At 50.2% G+C, this 17,473-nt stretch overlaps 1 protein-coding gene across 1 annotated transcript in view; it reads left to right on the plus strand.

Moving 5' to 3' along the window:
* The window catches only part of cadm1a (cell adhesion molecule 1a), a 519,760-nt gene extending 502,772 nt beyond the window's left edge, over positions 1-16,988 (plus strand). Inside the window, 2 exon segments of the mRNA XM_072238556.1 lie at positions 7,495-7,623; positions 14,868-16,988. Of these exon segments, the coding sequence (XP_072094657.1) occupies positions 7,495-7,623; positions 14,868-14,986 (248 nt within the window). The 3' untranslated portion in view covers positions 14,987-16,988.
* The last annotated feature ends 485 nt before the right edge of the window (positions 16,989-17,473 follow it).

Here is a 17,473-nt window from a genome sequence, read left to right on the forward strand (position 1 = left end):
ATGCTTTCTACAGAGCACCTATAAAAATTAGTGAGGGTTTTAGGGGACAGGCCAAATTTCTTCAGTTTTCTTGGGAAGTAAAGGCGCTGGTGGGCCTTCTTGGCAGTGAACTCTGCTTGGTTGGACCAAGTCAGGTCATTTGTGATATTGACCCTGAGGAACTTAAAGCTTTTGACCTGTTCCACTTGCGCACCACCGATGTAAATGGGGTCGTGCGGTCCGCTACTCCTTCTGAAGTCAACAACTAATTCCTTCATCTTGCTGACGTTAAGGGATAGGTTGTTGTCTTCGCACCATGCCACCAGGTTCTTAATTTCCTCTCTGTACTCAAACTCATCATTACCGGAGATACGGCCTACAGTTGTGGTGTCATCAGCAAACTTATATATTGAGTTTGATGGAAACTTGGCTACACAATCATGGGTGTACAGTGAGTACAGCAGGGGGCTGAGTACACAGCCTTGTGGGCACCGGTGCTCAGAGTGATTGTAGAGGAGAGCTTGTCCCCTATTTTTACAGCCTGGGTCCTGTACGTGAGGAAGTTGAGGGTCCAGCGTGTTGCGTGTACTGAGGTACAGTGAAAATCTTGTCTGGCCTTCTCTTTCCGCGGAACGTGTGGGCTTTTTCTTTGGCTCCCCCTCCCTGGTCAGGGTGCTGTCAATGCTGCCCCTTGTAGAAGGTCTTGAGGATTTGAGGAGCCCGTGCCAAACTTCTTCAGTCAGCTGAGGTGGAAGGGACATCGTTGTGCTTTTTTTTTGCCACAAAGCCGGCGTGTACAGTCCAGGTGAGATCTTTGGTGATGCATCTATAAACATCGGTGAGGATTCCTTTCGCCTCCTGAGGTAGCGGAGCTCTCTTGGCCGTTGTCTCTACACGGTTGGACCAGCGCAGGCCTTTGGTGATGTTTTTAACCGAGGAACCTGAAGAGGCCAACCTCAGCCCCGTCGACGTGGACGGAAGCAGGCGCAGAGCTCCCCCCTCCTGCGGTCAATGACCAGGGTTTTTCGATGACCTGTCCACTACCTCAGACAGGAGGGAGCCTGCAGATGCTGGAAATCCAGAGCCGGGCACCCAGAATGCCAGAGGAACTCAAGCAGATGGAAAAGGGCGAACAGTCAATGTTTCAGGCCAAGGCCCTTCGTCAGGACCTGGGCGTGGACCTCCAGCAACCGCAGGCGTGCTTGACACTTGACCCCGAAGAGAGGCGAGCAGAAATCTGAACGGGATTCATGTGCGAGGTAGTTTGAAAGCAGTCCGGGACTTTCCCGCTTCAAGGATTTCTTTTCCCCTCTCCCGACACTTACACCTTGTCAGCAGGTCATGTAAAATTCCAGCGAGAACCTCTGTTGATCTCCAGTCATTTATCTCTACACAAGTCCAACAGCTGGGAGGCTGGGGGGAGACCAGAGGGAGCACAGACTCAGAAACAATGGACGTTCCATCAGACCAGAGATGAACAGGGATTTCCTGAGCCAGAGACTGGGAAATCTGTGGAATTTATTACCACAGACAGCAGTGGAGGCCAAGACTTTGGGTGTATTTAAAGTGGAGGTAGAGAGCTTCTTGATCAGTCAGGGCATTGAAGGTCAAGGGGAGAATGGGGTTGAGAGGGATAGTAAAGCTGTCAGGATGGAACCGAGAAGCAGACTTGATGGGCCAAATGGACGAATTCTCCCATGACTTATGTCTGCATTTAGCCTTGTGCATGTTGCTGTGTTGTTACTGGGCCAGTCGGGGCAAATTAACTGTGTATTGCAGTCCAGTGTGGGTAGCTCAAGTCTGTTGTCTCATATTGATTGTCGGGGAAATTGTCCGCGTATTTCAGTCCAGTTTGCGTGCTCGAGTTCTTTGTCTCATATTGATGGTCGGGGAAATTGTCCGTGTCTCTCAGTCCAGTGTGGGTAGCTCAAGTCCGTTGTCTCGTATTGCTAGTTGGAGAAATTGTCCGTGTACCGCAGTCCAGTTTGTGTAGCTCGAGTCGGTTGTCTCATATTGCTAGTCGGGGAAATTGTCCGTGTCTCTCAGTCCAGTGTGGGTAGCTCGAGTCCATTGTCTCCTATTGCTAGTCGGGGGAATTGTCCGTGTATCTCAGTCCAGTGTGGGTGGCTCGAGTCCGTTATCTCATATTGCTAGTTGGGGAACTTGTCCGTGTATCTCTGTCCAGTGTGGGTAGCTCGAGCCCGTTGTCCCATATTGCTAGTCGGGGAAATTGTCCGTGTCTCTCAGTCCAGTGTGGGTAGCTCGAGTCCATTGTCTCGTATTGTTAGTCGGGGGAATTGTCCGTGTATCTCAGTCCAGTGTGGGTGGCTCAAGTCCGTTATCTCATATTGCTAGTTGGGGAACTTGTCCGTGTATCTCTGTCCAGTGTGGGTAGCTTGAGCCCGTTGTCCCATATTGCTAGTCGGGGAAATCGCCTGTGTTTCTCAGTCCAGTGTGGGTAGCTCTGGTGTTCTCCGTTGTTCTGCCAACCGTTGTGGTCCCTGATGTGCCTGGTCGGAATTCTTTGCCACACCGGCGGGCTGTACCCCAGCGCTTCCTTGTGAGGTGAGATCGTCCTCTCACCTGGGCCTGTCCTTCCAAGTTGTTCCCAGCTGTCGCCTATCTCTGAAGGTCATTCTTCTCCCAGGGATGAGCTCTCTGGACCTTCTGCAGGCCTTTCTGTAGCCCTGGGCTTTTCCGGAAGAGGTTGCTGGCCCCATGACCCACCCCATCCTGTCTCAGCTGGGCCGGGGACTGTCTCATGCAGAGATCGGACAACACCTGCGGAACTGAATAAACCGTCCACGTTTCGGGCTGAGGTCCTTCATCAGGACCAGAAGGAAAAGGGGGAATTTACCAGAATAGGGAGGTGAAGGGAGAGGCTTCTTTTTTTAGATTAGATTAGATTAGATTATGAGGACTCGCAGTCCTCTTTTATTGTCATTTAGTAATGCACGCATTGAGAAATGTTACAATGTTTTTCCAGAGTGATATCACAGAAACACATGACAAACCGACTTAAAAACTGACAAAAACCACGTAATTATAACATATAGTTACAACAGTGCAAAGCAATACCGTAATTTGATAAGAACAGACCATGGGCACGGTAAAAAGTCTCAAAGTCTCTCGAAAGTCCCATCATCTCACGCAGACGGTGAACCTCCAACGCCGCCAACTTTCTGATGCAGCATACGACTGGATGGCGCTCGGGAGGCTGTATCAGAGGGGCTGGTCGGAGGCTCGAAGTTTTCAGACGGATGGACTCAGGGTCGGCTGTGGTCAGCTGCTTCCAAGGTATCGGCAAGTTGACGGTGCCTGGAGGTTTATGGCAGGGAGTTTCTCCCTTTTGCCGCCTGCTATCGGGGACTTGGGAGTCGATTGACTCGGGGACTTTGAGACTTTTTTTTTACCGTGCCCATGGTCTGTTCTTCATCAAATTATGGTATTGCTTTGCACTGCTGTAACTGTATGTTATAATTATGTGGTTCTGTCAGTGTTAGTCTTTGGTTTGTCCTGTTTTCCGTGATATCACTCTGGAGGAACATTGTATCATTTCTTAATGCATGTATGCATTTCTAAATGACAATAAAAGAGGACTGAGTGTTCTCACAATCTATTAAAAAAAATGCTCGTTGGCGGTGGGGTTTCTATGTCACTGTGTTGAGTTTCTTTGCGAGAGACACGGACGAGGAAATGCATTTCAAATAATTCCGGATGTCGGCAGGTAGATTTGATGATTTGGTTCATCGTCTCCAACCATTTGTTTCGCATCGGTGTACACACATGGCGGAGAAATGCGTAGGAGGAAATGCGATGCTACCAAGTGGACCAATCACGGCTGCTGTGGTCTGCGTCGCCGCGGTGCCTGAGTTACCTTTTTGGGGAGGGGCGCGTCACCCTACGGCGTACATTTGACACTGGGGTATCAATTGGGCTTTAGTCCGACCTCTACCCTTTGACCTGTTTGGCACAGGTGACCCGACCGAGAGCCGAAGCGCACAGCCCCGACTCCAGCCAGCGCAGCCCTCCAGGCCACTGAGACAGGCCAGCCTCCAGACCCGACCACAAGGTTGTGGTCCTCACGGAGAACTACTGACAGATGCCAGGCGTTTAAAAGCATGGTCTCTCTCTCTCTCTCTGTCTCTCTCCCCTCCTCTCTCTCTCTCTCCCTCTCTCTCTCTCTCCCCCCTCTCTCTGACTCTCTCTCTCCCCCTTCTCTCTCTCTCTCCCTCTCTCCCTCCCTCCCTCTCCCTCTCTCCCTCCCTCCCTCTCCCTCTCTCTCCCTTTCTCTCTCTCCCCCTCTCTCTCTCTCCCCTCTCTCTGTCTCTCTCTCTCCCCCCCTCTCTCTCTCTCTCTCTCTCCTCTCTCTCTCTCCTCTCTCTCTCACCCCCTCTCTGTCTCTCTCTGTCTGTCTGTCTCTCCTCTCTCTCTCTCTCTCTCCCCCCTCTATCTCCCCGTCTCTCTCTCTCCCTCTCTCTCTCTCCTCTCTCTCTCACACCCCCTCTCTCTGTCTCTCTCTGTCTGTCTGTCTCTCCCCCTCTCTCTCTCTCCTCTCTCTCTCTCTCTCACCCCCTCTCTCTGTCTCTCTCTACTCCTCTCTCTCTCTCTCACCCCCTCTCTCTGTCTCTCTCTGTCTGTCTGTCTCTCCTCCTCTCTCTCTCTCCCCCCCTCTCTCTCTCCCCCTCTCTCTATCTCTCTCTCCCCCTCTCTCTCTCCTCTCTCTCTCTCCTCTCTCTCTCTCTCTCACCCCCTCTGTCTGTCTGTCTCTCCTCCTCTCTCTCTCTCTCTCTCCCCCTCTCTCTCTCCCCCCTCTCTCTCCCCCCCTCTCTCCCCCTCTCTCTCTCTCTCCCCCTCTCTCCTCTCTCTCTCTCTCACCCCCTCTCTCTGTCTCTCTCTGTCTGTCTGTCTCTCCCACCTCTCTCTGTCTCTCTCTCCCCCCTCTCTCTCCCTCTCTTTCTCTCTCTCTCTGTCCCTCTCTCTCTCCTCTCTCTCTCACCCCCTCTCTCTGTCTGTCTGTCTCTCTCTCTTCCCCCCTCTCTCTCTCCCCCTCTCCCTCTCTCTCTCCCTCTCTCTCTTTGTCTCACTCTTTCTCTCTGTCCCTCTCTCTCTCCTCTCTCTCTCACCCCGTCTCTCTGTCTCTCTCTGTCTGTCTCTCTCTCCCCCCTTCTCTCTGTCTCTCTCTCTGTCTCTCTCTCTGTCTCTCTCTCTCTGTCTCTCCCCCTCTCTCTCTCTCTCTCTCTCCCCTCCTCTCTCTCTCTCTTTCCCTCTCTCTCTGTCTTCTCTCCCTCTCCTCCTCTCTCTCTCTCTCTCTTTCTCTCCCTCTCCCCCTCTCTCTCTCTCTTTCCCTCTCTCTCTCTCTCTCTCTCTCTCTCTCTCTCTCCCCTCCCCCTCCCCCTCCCTCTCCCTCTCCCTCTCTCTCATACGTGCAGAAGATTTCGGACCGCAATCTAGCCAGCCCCACACTTAATGACACTCAGTAATTCCTGGATGGGTTGTTCCTTTAGTCTGTGCAGAAGTATTGATAGTCATAACGACTGAGAGGAGGAAAAATGATTAAGTGGACCAGCTTCTCAATTGCCAAAGGTGCACAACGAAATTGCGCGAGGAGGTCTGTGTGTGGTTATATTTTAATGCTCCAGGATTCAAGATTATTTAACGTCATTTCCTGTACACAAATGCAAAGGAGAACAAAATAATTGTTACTCCAGATCCGACGCAGCACTAAAAAAAACACGATGAGATAAAGAACACAATAATAGCAAAAAACAATAAATATAAAGACATAAGATAGTTTATAGACACAGATTGATTGTCTGTCCATAAAGTGACGCTGGGCACAGGAGTGTCTGTACAGAAGGTGACTCTGACAGGAAATGATAAAGTCGTGGTGGTTTGGGGGGTGTGGAGGGGTGGGTTAGTGGGTGGAGGTGTTGATCAGACTCACTGCTTGGGGAAAGTCACTGTTTTTGAGTCTGGTGGGTCCTGGTGTGGGTGCTACGTAGCCTCCTCCCTGATGGGAGTGGGACAGACAGTCCGTGAGCAGGGTGGGTGGGATCCTTCACGGTCCTGGTGTGGGTGCTACGTAGCCTCCTCCCCGATGGGAGTGGGACAGACGGTCCGTGAGCAGGGTGGGTGTGATCCTTCACGGTCCTGGTGTGGATGCTACGTAGCCTCCTCCCTGATGGGAGTGGGACAGACAGTCCGTGAGCAGGGTGGGTGGGATCCTTCACGGTCCTGGTGTGGACGCTGCGTAGCCTCCTCCCCCGATGGGAGTGGGACGGACAGTCCGTGAGCAGGGTGGGTGGGACCCTTCACGGTCCTGGTGTGGACGCTACGTAGCCTCCTCCCCGATGGGAGTGGGACAGACAGTCCGTGAGCAGGGTGGGTGGGATCCTTCACGGTCCTGATGTGGACGCTACGTAGCCTCCTCCCCGATGGGAGTGGGACAGACAGTCCGTGAGCAGGGTGGGTGGGGCCCTTCACGATGTTACTGGTCCTTTTCAGGCACCTTTCTGTAGATATGTCCTTAATGGCAAATAGGCTGGTGCTGGTGATGTGTTGGGTAGTTTTTGACTACCTGAATGGAGTCAAGTTAGGAAAAGGGGAAGTACAATGAGATCTGGGTGTCTTTGTTCATCAGTCACTGAAAGTAAGCATGCAGGTACAGCAGCCAGTGAAGAAAGCTAATGGCATGCTGGCCTTCATAACAAGGGGAGTTCAGTATAGGAGCAAAGAGGTCCTTCTGCAGTTGTACAGGGCCCTGGTGAGACCACACCTGGAGTATTGTGTACAGTTTCGGTCTCCAAATTTGAGGAAGGACACTCTTGCTATTGAGGGAGTGCAGCGTAAGTTCACCGGGTTAATTCCCGGGATGGCGGGACTGTCATATGTTGAAAGATTGGAGCGACTGGGTTTGTATACACTGGAATTTAGAAGTATGAGAGGGGATCTGATTGAAACATATAAGATTATTAAGGAATTGGACACGCTAGAGGCAGGAAACACGTTCCCGATTTTGGGTGAGTCCAGAACCAGAGGACACAGTTTAAGAATAAGGGGTAGACCATTTAGAACGGAGTTGAGGGAAAACTTTTTCACACAGAGGGTTGTGGTTCTGTGGAATGCTCTGCCTCAGAAGGCAGTGGAGGCCAATTCTCTGGATTCTTTCAAGAAAGAGTTAGATAGAGCTCTTAAAGATAGCGGAGTGAAGGGATATGGGGCGAAGGCAGGAACAGGGTACTGATTGTGGATGATCAGCCATGATCACAGTGAATGGTGGTGCTGGCTCGAAGGGCTGAATGGTTTCTGTACCGTACTGTGTTGCACCTCGTTAGCACGCTCTCTACTGAACCTCTGTAAAATGACCTTTGTACAGATGTATGAAATAGATTTCTTTATTCTTAAGGGATCAGCAGCTGGTGTAACTCCTGCCCCGGCCAGTTACTTCTGAGATTATAAAGCCTTTCTCACTAAGATCTGCTGTTTTTTTAATTTTTGCCTCTGACCTGACAGACTCGAGGGCAGGCACCGAGGTTGCAGGGTCGGTCGACCATGCCGTCATTGGGGGAGTGGTGGCCGTCGTCGTCTTCGCCATCCTGTGCCTGCTGATTGTGCTGGGACGGTACTTCGCCAGACACAAAGGTGAGTGACCCTGGGGGGTGGGGGTGGTGGTGGTGGTGGTGGGCCGTGTCTCCGAGCCTGTCCCGGCGCCCGATTCCACTCTGCTTCCTCCAGCCCTCATCGGAATCAGGTTTAATATCTGAATCAGAATCGGGGTCAGGTTGACTATCACTGGCATGTGTTGTGAAAATTGTTAACTTAGCAGCAGCAGTTCAATGGAATACATGATAATCTAGAAAAAAACTAAATTACAGTAAATATATATATATCTATAAATATATATTACATATATATACACACACACACACACACACACACACAACATAAATAAATATTGTTGGCGCGTGGCCAAGTGGTTAAGGCGTTCGTCTAGTGATCTGAAGGTCGTGAGTTCGAGCCTCGGCTGAGGCAGCGTGTTGTATCCTTGAGCAAGGCACTTAACCACACATTGCTCTGCGACGACACCGGTGCCAGGCTGTATAGGTCCTAATGCCCTCCCCTTGAACAACATCGGTGGCGTGGAGAGGGGAGACTTGCAGCCTGGGCAACTGCCAGTCTTCCATACAACCTTGCCCAGGCCTGCCAAGGCGTAAATCCATGGTCTCATGAGACTAACGGATGCCTAGGAGATAGATAGATATATTGTTACCATCAGGGAGGAGGTACAGCAGCCTGAAGACACACACTCAGCGATTCAGGAACAGTTTCTTCCCCTCCGCCATCCGATTCCCAAATAGGCATGGAACCCGTGAACCTCACTTTTTAAATGTATATTATTTCTGCTTTTTGCAAGATGTTTAATCTATTCAATATACGCACACTGCAATTGATTTACTTATTTATTTAACACGATTATTATTTTATTTTTTTTCTGCTATATTATGTACTGCTGCTGCTAAGTTAACAAACTTCACGACGCATGCCGGTGATACTAAACCTGATTCTGAAATAGTTCAATTAAATTAGTGCAAAAATAGAAATAACAAAGTAGTGAGGTAGTGTTCACGGGTTCAATGTCCATTCAGAAATCGGATGGCTGAGGGGAAGAAGCTGTTCCTGAGTCGTTGAGTGTGTGTCTTCAGGCTCCTGATGGTACTAATGAGAAGAGGGCATGTCCCTGGGGGGAGGTGCATGATGGACACCACCTTTTTAAGGCCTCGTTCCTTGAAGGTGTTCTGGATACCACAGAGGCCCGTGACGGGGCTGACTGAGTTCACGACCTTCTGCAGTTAATTTCGACCCTGTGCAGTAGGTGAGCGGTGAAGGGACTTCGATCCTGACCCAGCACCTCATCTCGCTCTGCAACCCTCTCACGCCCACCGATTGAAAAGAGCCCCACTTCCCAAGTCCTCCTCTGCGCTCTGGACTTATGTGGGTGTGCAGTACTGTGCAAAGGGGGAGAGAAAAGGTCTCTGGCGCCTATATATCATCCAGCCAGGGTGCCCCAAACGTTCGCACGGCACTGTATTACTCAACGTGGTGCGGATAACGAGTTTGTAAACCTGGCGAGAGCAAAGGATGTTTGGGAACAGCGAGGGTGGAGCGCCCGCAGGAGGGGTGGGGGACAGGTGGCAGGGATGGGAGGCTGCTGAGGGAGGGTGTCTCTCTGGTGCTCCCCTCTCCCTTCCCCTTTTCCCAACCATGATTCCCCTCTCCCTTCCTCTTTTCCCAACCATGATTCCCCCTCCATTCCCCTTTTCCCAACAATGATTCTCCTTTTCCCTTCCCCTTTTCCCAACCGTGATTCCCCCCTCCCTTCCCCTTTTCACAACCGTGATTACACCCTCCATTCCCCTTTTCCCAAACATGATTCCCCTCTCGCTTCCCCTTTTCCCAACTATGATTCCCCTCTCCCTTCCCCTTTTCCCAACCATGATTCCCCTCTCCCTTCCCCTTTTCCCAACCGTGATTCCCCCCTCCCTTCCCCTTTTCACAACCGTGATTCCCCCCTCCCTTCCCCTTTTCCCAAACATGATTCCCCTCTCCCTTCCCCTTTTCCCAACTATGATTCCTCTCTCCCTTCCCCTTTTCCCCACCATGATTCCCCTCTCCCTTCCCCTTTTCCCAACCGTGATTCCCCCTCCATTCCCCTTTTCCCAACTACGACTCCCCTCTCCCTTCCCCTTTTCCCAACCATGATGCCCCCTCTCCCTTCCCCTTTTCCCAACCATGATTCCCCCTCTCCCTTCCCCTTTTCCCAACCATGATTCCCCCCTCCCTTCCCCTCTCCCTTCCTCTTTTCCCAACAATGATTCCCCTCTCCCTTCCCCTTTTCCCAACCATGATTCCCCTCTCCCTTCCCCTTTTCCCAACCGTGATTCACTCCTCCCTTCCCCTTTTCCCAACCATGATTCCCCTCTCCCTCCCCCTTTTCCAAGTTTTTAAGTGTATTTGTTGACATGCCAAATCTCTTCAAACTCCTAATGAAGTATAGTCACTGTCTTGCCATCTTTATAACCGCATTGATATGTCGGGACCAGGTTAGATCCTCAGAGATCTTGACACCCAGGAACTTGAAGCTGCTCACTCTCTCCACTGCTCCCAACCCCCACTCCCCCTGCCTCCTCCCTGTAACCTTTGACACCCTGACTAATCGAGAACCTGCCCACCTCCGCTTTAGAAGTATCCAGTGGACTTGGCCTCCACCGTTGCCTATGGCAATGAGTCCCACAGATAACCATATAACAATTACAGCACGGAAACAGGCCATCCCAGCCCTTCTAGTCCGTGCCGAACTCCCACTCTCACCTAGTCCCACCGACCTGCACTCAGCCCGTCACCCTCCATTCCTTTCCTGTCCATATACCTATCCAGTTTAACTTTAAACGACAACATCATATAACCATATAACAATTACAGCACGGAAACAGACCATCTCGGCCCTTCTAGTCCGCGCCGAACTCTTACTCTCACCTAGATGGCGGAAGAAATTCCTCCTCATCTCTGTACACGGCAACCATGGGACCAGTGAACCTGCTAACACACACGCACACACACACACACACACACACACACACACACACACACACACACACACACACACACACACGCACACGCGCGCCTTTGGAATGTGACAGGGATGTCGGACCAAGAGCCGACCACCCGTTTTACCGTCCTCACAGACTGTTCTAACAGCGACCAGAGCTCGATCTCCACCGTCGCCTGTAAGGAGATGCGCGCTTTCTTCCCCGCAACCCCACCGGGTTTTCCAAGCCGCGTTTCCCGGTTTCGCTCCCGCGTTACAAGGGCGTACGGGTTAGGGGATATGGGTGAGCCGAGGACGGGCCACGTTGGCGCCTGAAGCGACCCGGATGGCCTGGGCGGTGGGCGCCAACAAGAAGATTGGTCCGTGGGTTTTGTTTCTGGTCTGGGAAGGTTGAAAAGGGGGTCCCGGTCTTCGATGCCTCCCACGAGGAAAGAGCCCCACGCGTGAGGAGTGGGAGCTGAGACAAGGATGCCGCAGTTCGCACGACGCTCGGGGTGTCGGAGCTAGGAGTAATAAAAGTCAAGTACTTGAGACGAAGAGTCCTTGAAAGTGAGTCCTTTGGTTGCAGGAACAGTTCAAGGACTCTTCATCTCATCATCTTGATATTCATTGATTATTTATTTATTATTATTGCTCCCTTAAGGTTGTTATAGCTGGGGGTTGGTAATAGAGACAAGCTCCCACTACCTATTAAGTGCTCCTAATGGCGTGCGTCTCAAATAGCCTCTGACAACCGAGTCCAGCACCTGGCCTTCACGTGAGGCTTAGCCAGCAAGCCCAGCCGAACCGTTTCTACTGACAGGAGAAGGGGGCAAACCTTCAGGCAGATGGGGCTCGTCAGGCCGTGGGGAAGGAAAACTCCGATCTCAAACCTCCGCTGCCTTGTGGCTGTACCCGCTCACGGGGAAGGCTCGGGGATGAACCCCGAGGGAAAAATCCGGAGCTGGAGTCCCTGAGGCAGTCGCAAACAAGAGAAAATCTGCAGATGCTGGAAATCAAGAACAACACACACATACACAAAGTATTGGAGGAACTCAGCAGGTCAGGCAGCATCTATGGAGAGGAATACAGTTGAGGTTTCGGGCCTGTTTTGATGTACATGTGACAAATGAATCTGCTCTTGTGTTTTTCCAACACTTTTAATTTGAATCGGGATGGGCTTAAGAATTGATCAAAGACAATTAAGTTCATGATCAGGTTCAGGTTAAGCCAGCAGTTCATCAGAACACATTGTAATTCCGTACTATGAGTCTGTGGAAATTTTGATCTCCAGACCTCCAGAAGGCTTTCCATTGTTCCATGTTGACTATGGATGCCACATCCGAGTTGTCTAGATACGCAAGCCCGGGCAGTACGATACGGAGAGCGAGCTGTTGCCCCGTGTAACAGGCTCCCCCTCTCCACACAGCTGATGAACCCAAAGGAACAGCGCAAACCCGATACGGTTTGTCACCAGCGGTGTCGCAGGAGTTGCCAGTCAGCGTCGAACTCAACGTCGGACTGCCTCGGGGACTGATTTTTCCCTCAGGGGTTCACTCCCGCAGCCTTCCCCGTGAGCGGGTACGGCCGCAAGTCAGCGGAGGTTTGAGATCAGAGTTTTCCCTCTCCTAGATGAGCTGCCAACCGCAGCCTGACGAGCCCCGTCTGCCCGGAGTGACTGGTTTTAAGACGCCAGTAACCCCCCTTTGCCCCCTTCTCCTGTCAGTAGAAACGGTTCCACCGGGCTCAGTAGCTCAGCCTCACGTGAAGGCCAGGAGCTGTACTTGGTCGTCAGAGGCTATTTGAGACACCCGCCATTGGGAGCATTTACTAGGTAGTGGGAGCTTATGATCCCTGGTTGTGACAACCTTAACGAATCTGAAGTTATTTTTTAGAACTAAAATAATTGACCCTCATTTTACAATTAAAGTAATGTGGGATGTTCACCATTCAATAGGTTTCAATGAGGTCTCCCCTCATTCTTCTGAATTCCAGTGAATACAGGCCCAGAGCCATCAAACGCCCTTCATCTGACAAGCCATTCAATCCTGGAATCGTTTTCGTGAACCTCCTCTGAACCCTCTCCAGTTTCAGCACATCCTTTCTAAGATAAGGGGCCCAAAACTGCTGACAATACTCCAAGTGAGGCCTCACCAGTGCTTCATAAAGCCTCAACATCGCATCTTTGCTTTTATATTCTAGCAATTATCGGCCTGTGAGCTTGACGTCAGTGGTGGGTAAATTGATGGAAAGTATTCTTAGAGATGGTATATATAATTATCTGGATAGACAGGGTCTGATCAGGAACAGTCAACATGGATTTGTGCGTGGAAAGTCATGTTTGACAAACCTTATTGAATTTTTTGAAGAGGTTAGTAGGAAAGTTGACGAGGGTAAAGCGGTGGATGTTGTCTATATGGACTTCAGTAAGGCCTTTGACAAGGTTCCACACGGAAGGTTAGTTAGGAAGGTTCAATCGTTAGGTATTAATATTGAAGAAGTAAAATGGATTCAGCAGTGACTGGATGGGAGATGCCAGACAGTAGTGGTGGATAACTGTGTGTCAGATTGGAGGACGGTGTGTAGCGGTGTGCCTCAGGGATCCGTACTGGGTCCAATGTTGTTTGTCATATATATTAATGATCTGGATGATGGGGTGGTAAATTGGATGAGTAATTATGCAGATGATGCTAAGATAGGTGGAGCTGTGGATAATGAAGTAGGTTTTCAAAGCTTGCAGAGAGATTTAGGCCAGTTAGAAGAGTGGGCTGGAAGATGGCAGATGGAGTTTAATGCTGATAAGTGTGAGGTGCTACATTTTGTTAGGACTAATCAAAATAGGACATAGATGGTAAATGATAGGGCATTGAAGAATGCAGTAGAACAGAGGGATCTAGGAATAATGGTGCATAGTTCCCTGAAGATGGAATCTCATGTGGATAGGGTGGTGAAGAGAGCTTCTGGTATGCTGGCCTTTATAAATCAGAGCATTGAGTATAGGAGTTGGGATGTAATGTTGAAATTGTACAAGGCATTGGTAAGGCCAAATTTGGAGTATTGTGTACAGTTTTGGTCACCGAATTATAGGAAAGATGTCAACAAAATTGAGAGAGAGTACAGAGGAGATTTACTAGAATGTTACCTGGGTTTCATCACCTAAGTTACAGAGAAAGGTTGAACAAGTTGGGTCTTTATTCTTTGGAGCGTAGAAGGTTGAGGGGGGACTTGATAGAGGTATTTAAAATTATGAGGGGGATTGATAGAGTTGACGTGGATAGGCTTTTTCCATTGAGAGTGGGCGAGATTCAAACAAGAGGACATGAGTTGAGAGTTAAAGGGCAAAAGTTTAGGGGTAACATGAGGGGGAACTTCTTTACTCAGAGAGTGGTAGCCGTGTGGAACGAGCTTCCAGCAGAAGTGGTTGAGGCAGGTTCGATATTGTCATTTAAAGTTAAATTGGACAGCTATATGGACAGGAAAGGAATGGAGGGTTATGGGCTGAGTGCAGGTCGGTGGGATGATGTGAGAGTAAGAGTTCGGCACGGACTAGAAGGTCCGAAATGGCCTGTTTCTGTGCTGTAATTGTTACATGGTTATATGGTTATATTCGAGTCCTTTGTTGGGCACGTGGCCAAGTGGTTAAGGCGTTCGTCTAGTGATCTGAAGGTCGCTAGTTCGAGCCTCAGCTGTGGCAGCATGTTTGTGTGCTTGAGCAAGGCACTTAATCACACATTGCTCTAGTGTCTGTGCGAGGAGTGGCGCCCCACACAGACTTCCAATCTGCGCCTTGTAAGGCACGAAAATGCCGGACGCAGACCTCTCCTGGTCTGAGTCAACGTTCCCCTCCCTCCCTCCCTCCTCTTGAAATGAATACTAACATTGCATTTGCCTTCCTCACCACAGTCTCAACCTGCAAGTTAACCTTCAGGAAAGCCTGCACCAGGACGCATCTCTGTTGCTTTTTGTCTTCTCTCCATTTGGAAAGCAGCCTACCCTTCTCGTTTCTTCTCCCAAAGTGCAAGACCATTCACTTCCTGAATCTGTGCTCCATCGGCCACTTCTTTGCCCATCCCTCCTAATCTGTCTCAGTCCCTCCGTTTCCCCCCAGAACTGCTCGGCCCCTCCGCCAATCTTCGCACCGTCCGTCCTGCAGAGCCGCGGGAGCGGGGCGGGGGGGGCTCCCGTTTGCGGAGCTTATCGGCCTCCAGAACTCAACCCGACGCGCGCCCCCCCCCCCGGTACATCCTTTCCGCCCTCCTCCGCTCAGCCACACACGGCATCTCTGCGCTTCCCTTTTCAGGCACGTACTTCACGCACGAGGCGAAGGGGGCCGACGACGCCGCCGACGCGGACACAGCGATCATCAACGCGGAGGGCGGGCAGAACAACTCCGACGAAAAGAAGGAGTACTTCATCTGAGTCGAGTGTGGTCAGTCGGAGGCGTCCAACTGTTGACATCTCGCTGGTTGGGTGTTATTTTTCGTTTTGGCATATGGTGGACAGGAGTGAGTTGTGCACGGTGTTGGGGTAAGGGTCTGTCGGGTGGGAAACAGTGACGGTTCAGTTGGGTGACCTCCACAGTTTGACACCTCTGCGACTGCCTAGCCAGTCTTGGACCTAGTTTAAAGCCTCCCATTTGCAGAAATGTCCGTGCCTTGTTTTCCCTGCAGACACGCCAGCCTGTTGAATTGCTGTTCGGAAAGCTGGGTGGAGCTAGAAACTCCCCCTCCCTTCCTACGCCCGTCGCGAGCCGCGGCAGGTTCGATCTTTATTTTCATTTTTTTCCGCAGAGGGACACGGATCGAGCATTTTTCTGCAAGTGAAGTTCTGTTTTTTTTCCGTCTTTTGGGTGTGGCGAGACTGACGCTAGATTCATTCTCTTCTGTAGGCGGTGTGACGTAGGGTACCTCAAACCGCCCGGCCGTTTTAGCGCAAGTGGCCGGGCATCTGCAGCAAGACGCGTTTTCGGGGCCTGGCCAAGGCGGGTCTTTTTGCCTTTTCTTGGTGCAGAGACAATGTTGAGTCACCACGGTAGGAGCTAGCTTTGTCCCAGACAGCTCTCGTTTTTAAAAGATCTCATCAGTCTTTCTTGATTGGCCTTATTCTTAGTATGGTTTGCCAAAAAAAACAATTATCCAAGCCCATGATTCCCTGTTGCAAAGTTCATTTCCCCTGCACCCTAGGGTGTTTATTTCCGCCTTGGCGGAGGGGGGGGGAGGTGAATGATTCAGACAGTTCAATTTGAATTCATAGACATAGCATAGATTTAAAAAGGCATAATCCCTTTTCTAAACACCTGCACGGTTTATATTTAAAACTTTTTTCATGGATCGTGTGCATAGATCCCTTAAAACAGCTGTGTGTGTGTGTGTGTGCGCGCGTGTGCGTGCATGTGTGTGAGTTTTTTTTAAAAAAGGAATCAAGGCCGTGATGGAAGTCTTTGTGTCATTGTAAAATGCTACTCGTATTCTATTTAAAGGTTTAATTAAAATTGATCAAACGCTGTACAGGAGGCTATAGTATTTAAATGGAAGTTAAGCGTATATCTTGCATCTTGATTACCCATCCGTCCTGTGTCTGCCATTAGTAAGGGATAGTGCCTCTTTAAAGAGCGAAGAAGTTGCCTTAAAAAAAAAAGATATTACCACCTTGTGTTTGGCATAAACATTTTTCGATACCCACCCCACCCCTCCTCCGACTCACCCCCCCCCCCCAAATCATTTATTTAGCAGAGGAAGCCAGATTCTGCCAAGGCATCTCGTTTGAAACGCTTTTGCCAAACAGAATGTTTGCCTCCTGGACCCGACGCCCCGCAGTTTGAGGGGGGAGGGCGAGTTGCCATGGCAGATTCCGGGTGCCAGGCAAGATCTCTTCCCCTGACCTCTGCCCAGTACACAGCCCAGTGACATAGCGTTACCCAAAGAGGGTTCATTTTTAGGCTAATTTTCTTCTGAGGGGTTTTTTTTTTTGGAGATTTATCGTTACAACGCGCGATACACTATCATATCTTTCAGGGTGGACTGGGGAGAGCGAGTTAGCCCCACAGTGGGCCCTGCGGGAACGGGCTGCGCCCTCGTGGCGCCGTGGGAGCCCGCGGGGCCGCGGCCATTTTAGGCCCGGCTTGCCGAACTCCCTCGGCAAGTTCCAAGACAGCGGAAGTCGAGTTGCTGAAGGGTGTGATCCTCGACAACAAAAAAAAAACTCGGTGACTCCGTTTGAGAAGAAAAGTGGTCACCGCGGTAGTGAGGGGAATGTGATGTCACACTCAAAATTTTAAAAAATAAAGTGGTTTAACGTGTCTTGTCGCTGTTTAGAAATCTCTTGGAGTAATTTGCGCCCCCTCTCCCTCTTGGCTTTAGTTTTTTTTTTGATTTGTACGACAGTGTTGTAGTGTTACTGAAGTTGGTCTAATTATTTTTTTTTCAAAAAGAAGTTCAGATTTGTCTTGTCTCAGGAAGGTGTGTTCCGATTGGCTCTTTGCAAAGGATGTGCCCCCCTCCCCCTCCCACACACACGCATTTAAACGTGGCAAATTCAAGAGTTTTAGTTGTACATGTTCCTTTCCGTTGTTGTGTGAATCCTTTCTTTTGTTCGGGTTGAGTTCCTCTCCGATGCAGTGCACTGTTCTGATTGTGATATGTATTACTTTGTATAGAGTTAGTTCGACTAATTGGGTATGTCATGTGCAAAGCAAGTATTGTGCGAAATTGGTTTTAAAAAATGGGTACAAAGTTGAAGATTATTGCTGTGTTCCATATGCACATTAGGTCTAAATCTTTAGGCACCACGGCTGTTTGCTTCGGGCATTTCTCATCTGTTGTGTACACACGGGCTATGTTGTGTATTGATAGAATCTCCCATTGTTCTCCACACCGTTTTTTTTGTACCATTTCATGTATGCCATTT

Source organism: Mobula birostris, chromosome 20 (genome assembly GCF_030028105.1).
Source record: "Mobula birostris isolate sMobBir1 chromosome 20, sMobBir1.hap1, whole genome shotgun sequence".
NCBI lineage: Eukaryota > Metazoa > Chordata > Chondrichthyes > Myliobatiformes > Myliobatidae > Mobula > Mobula birostris.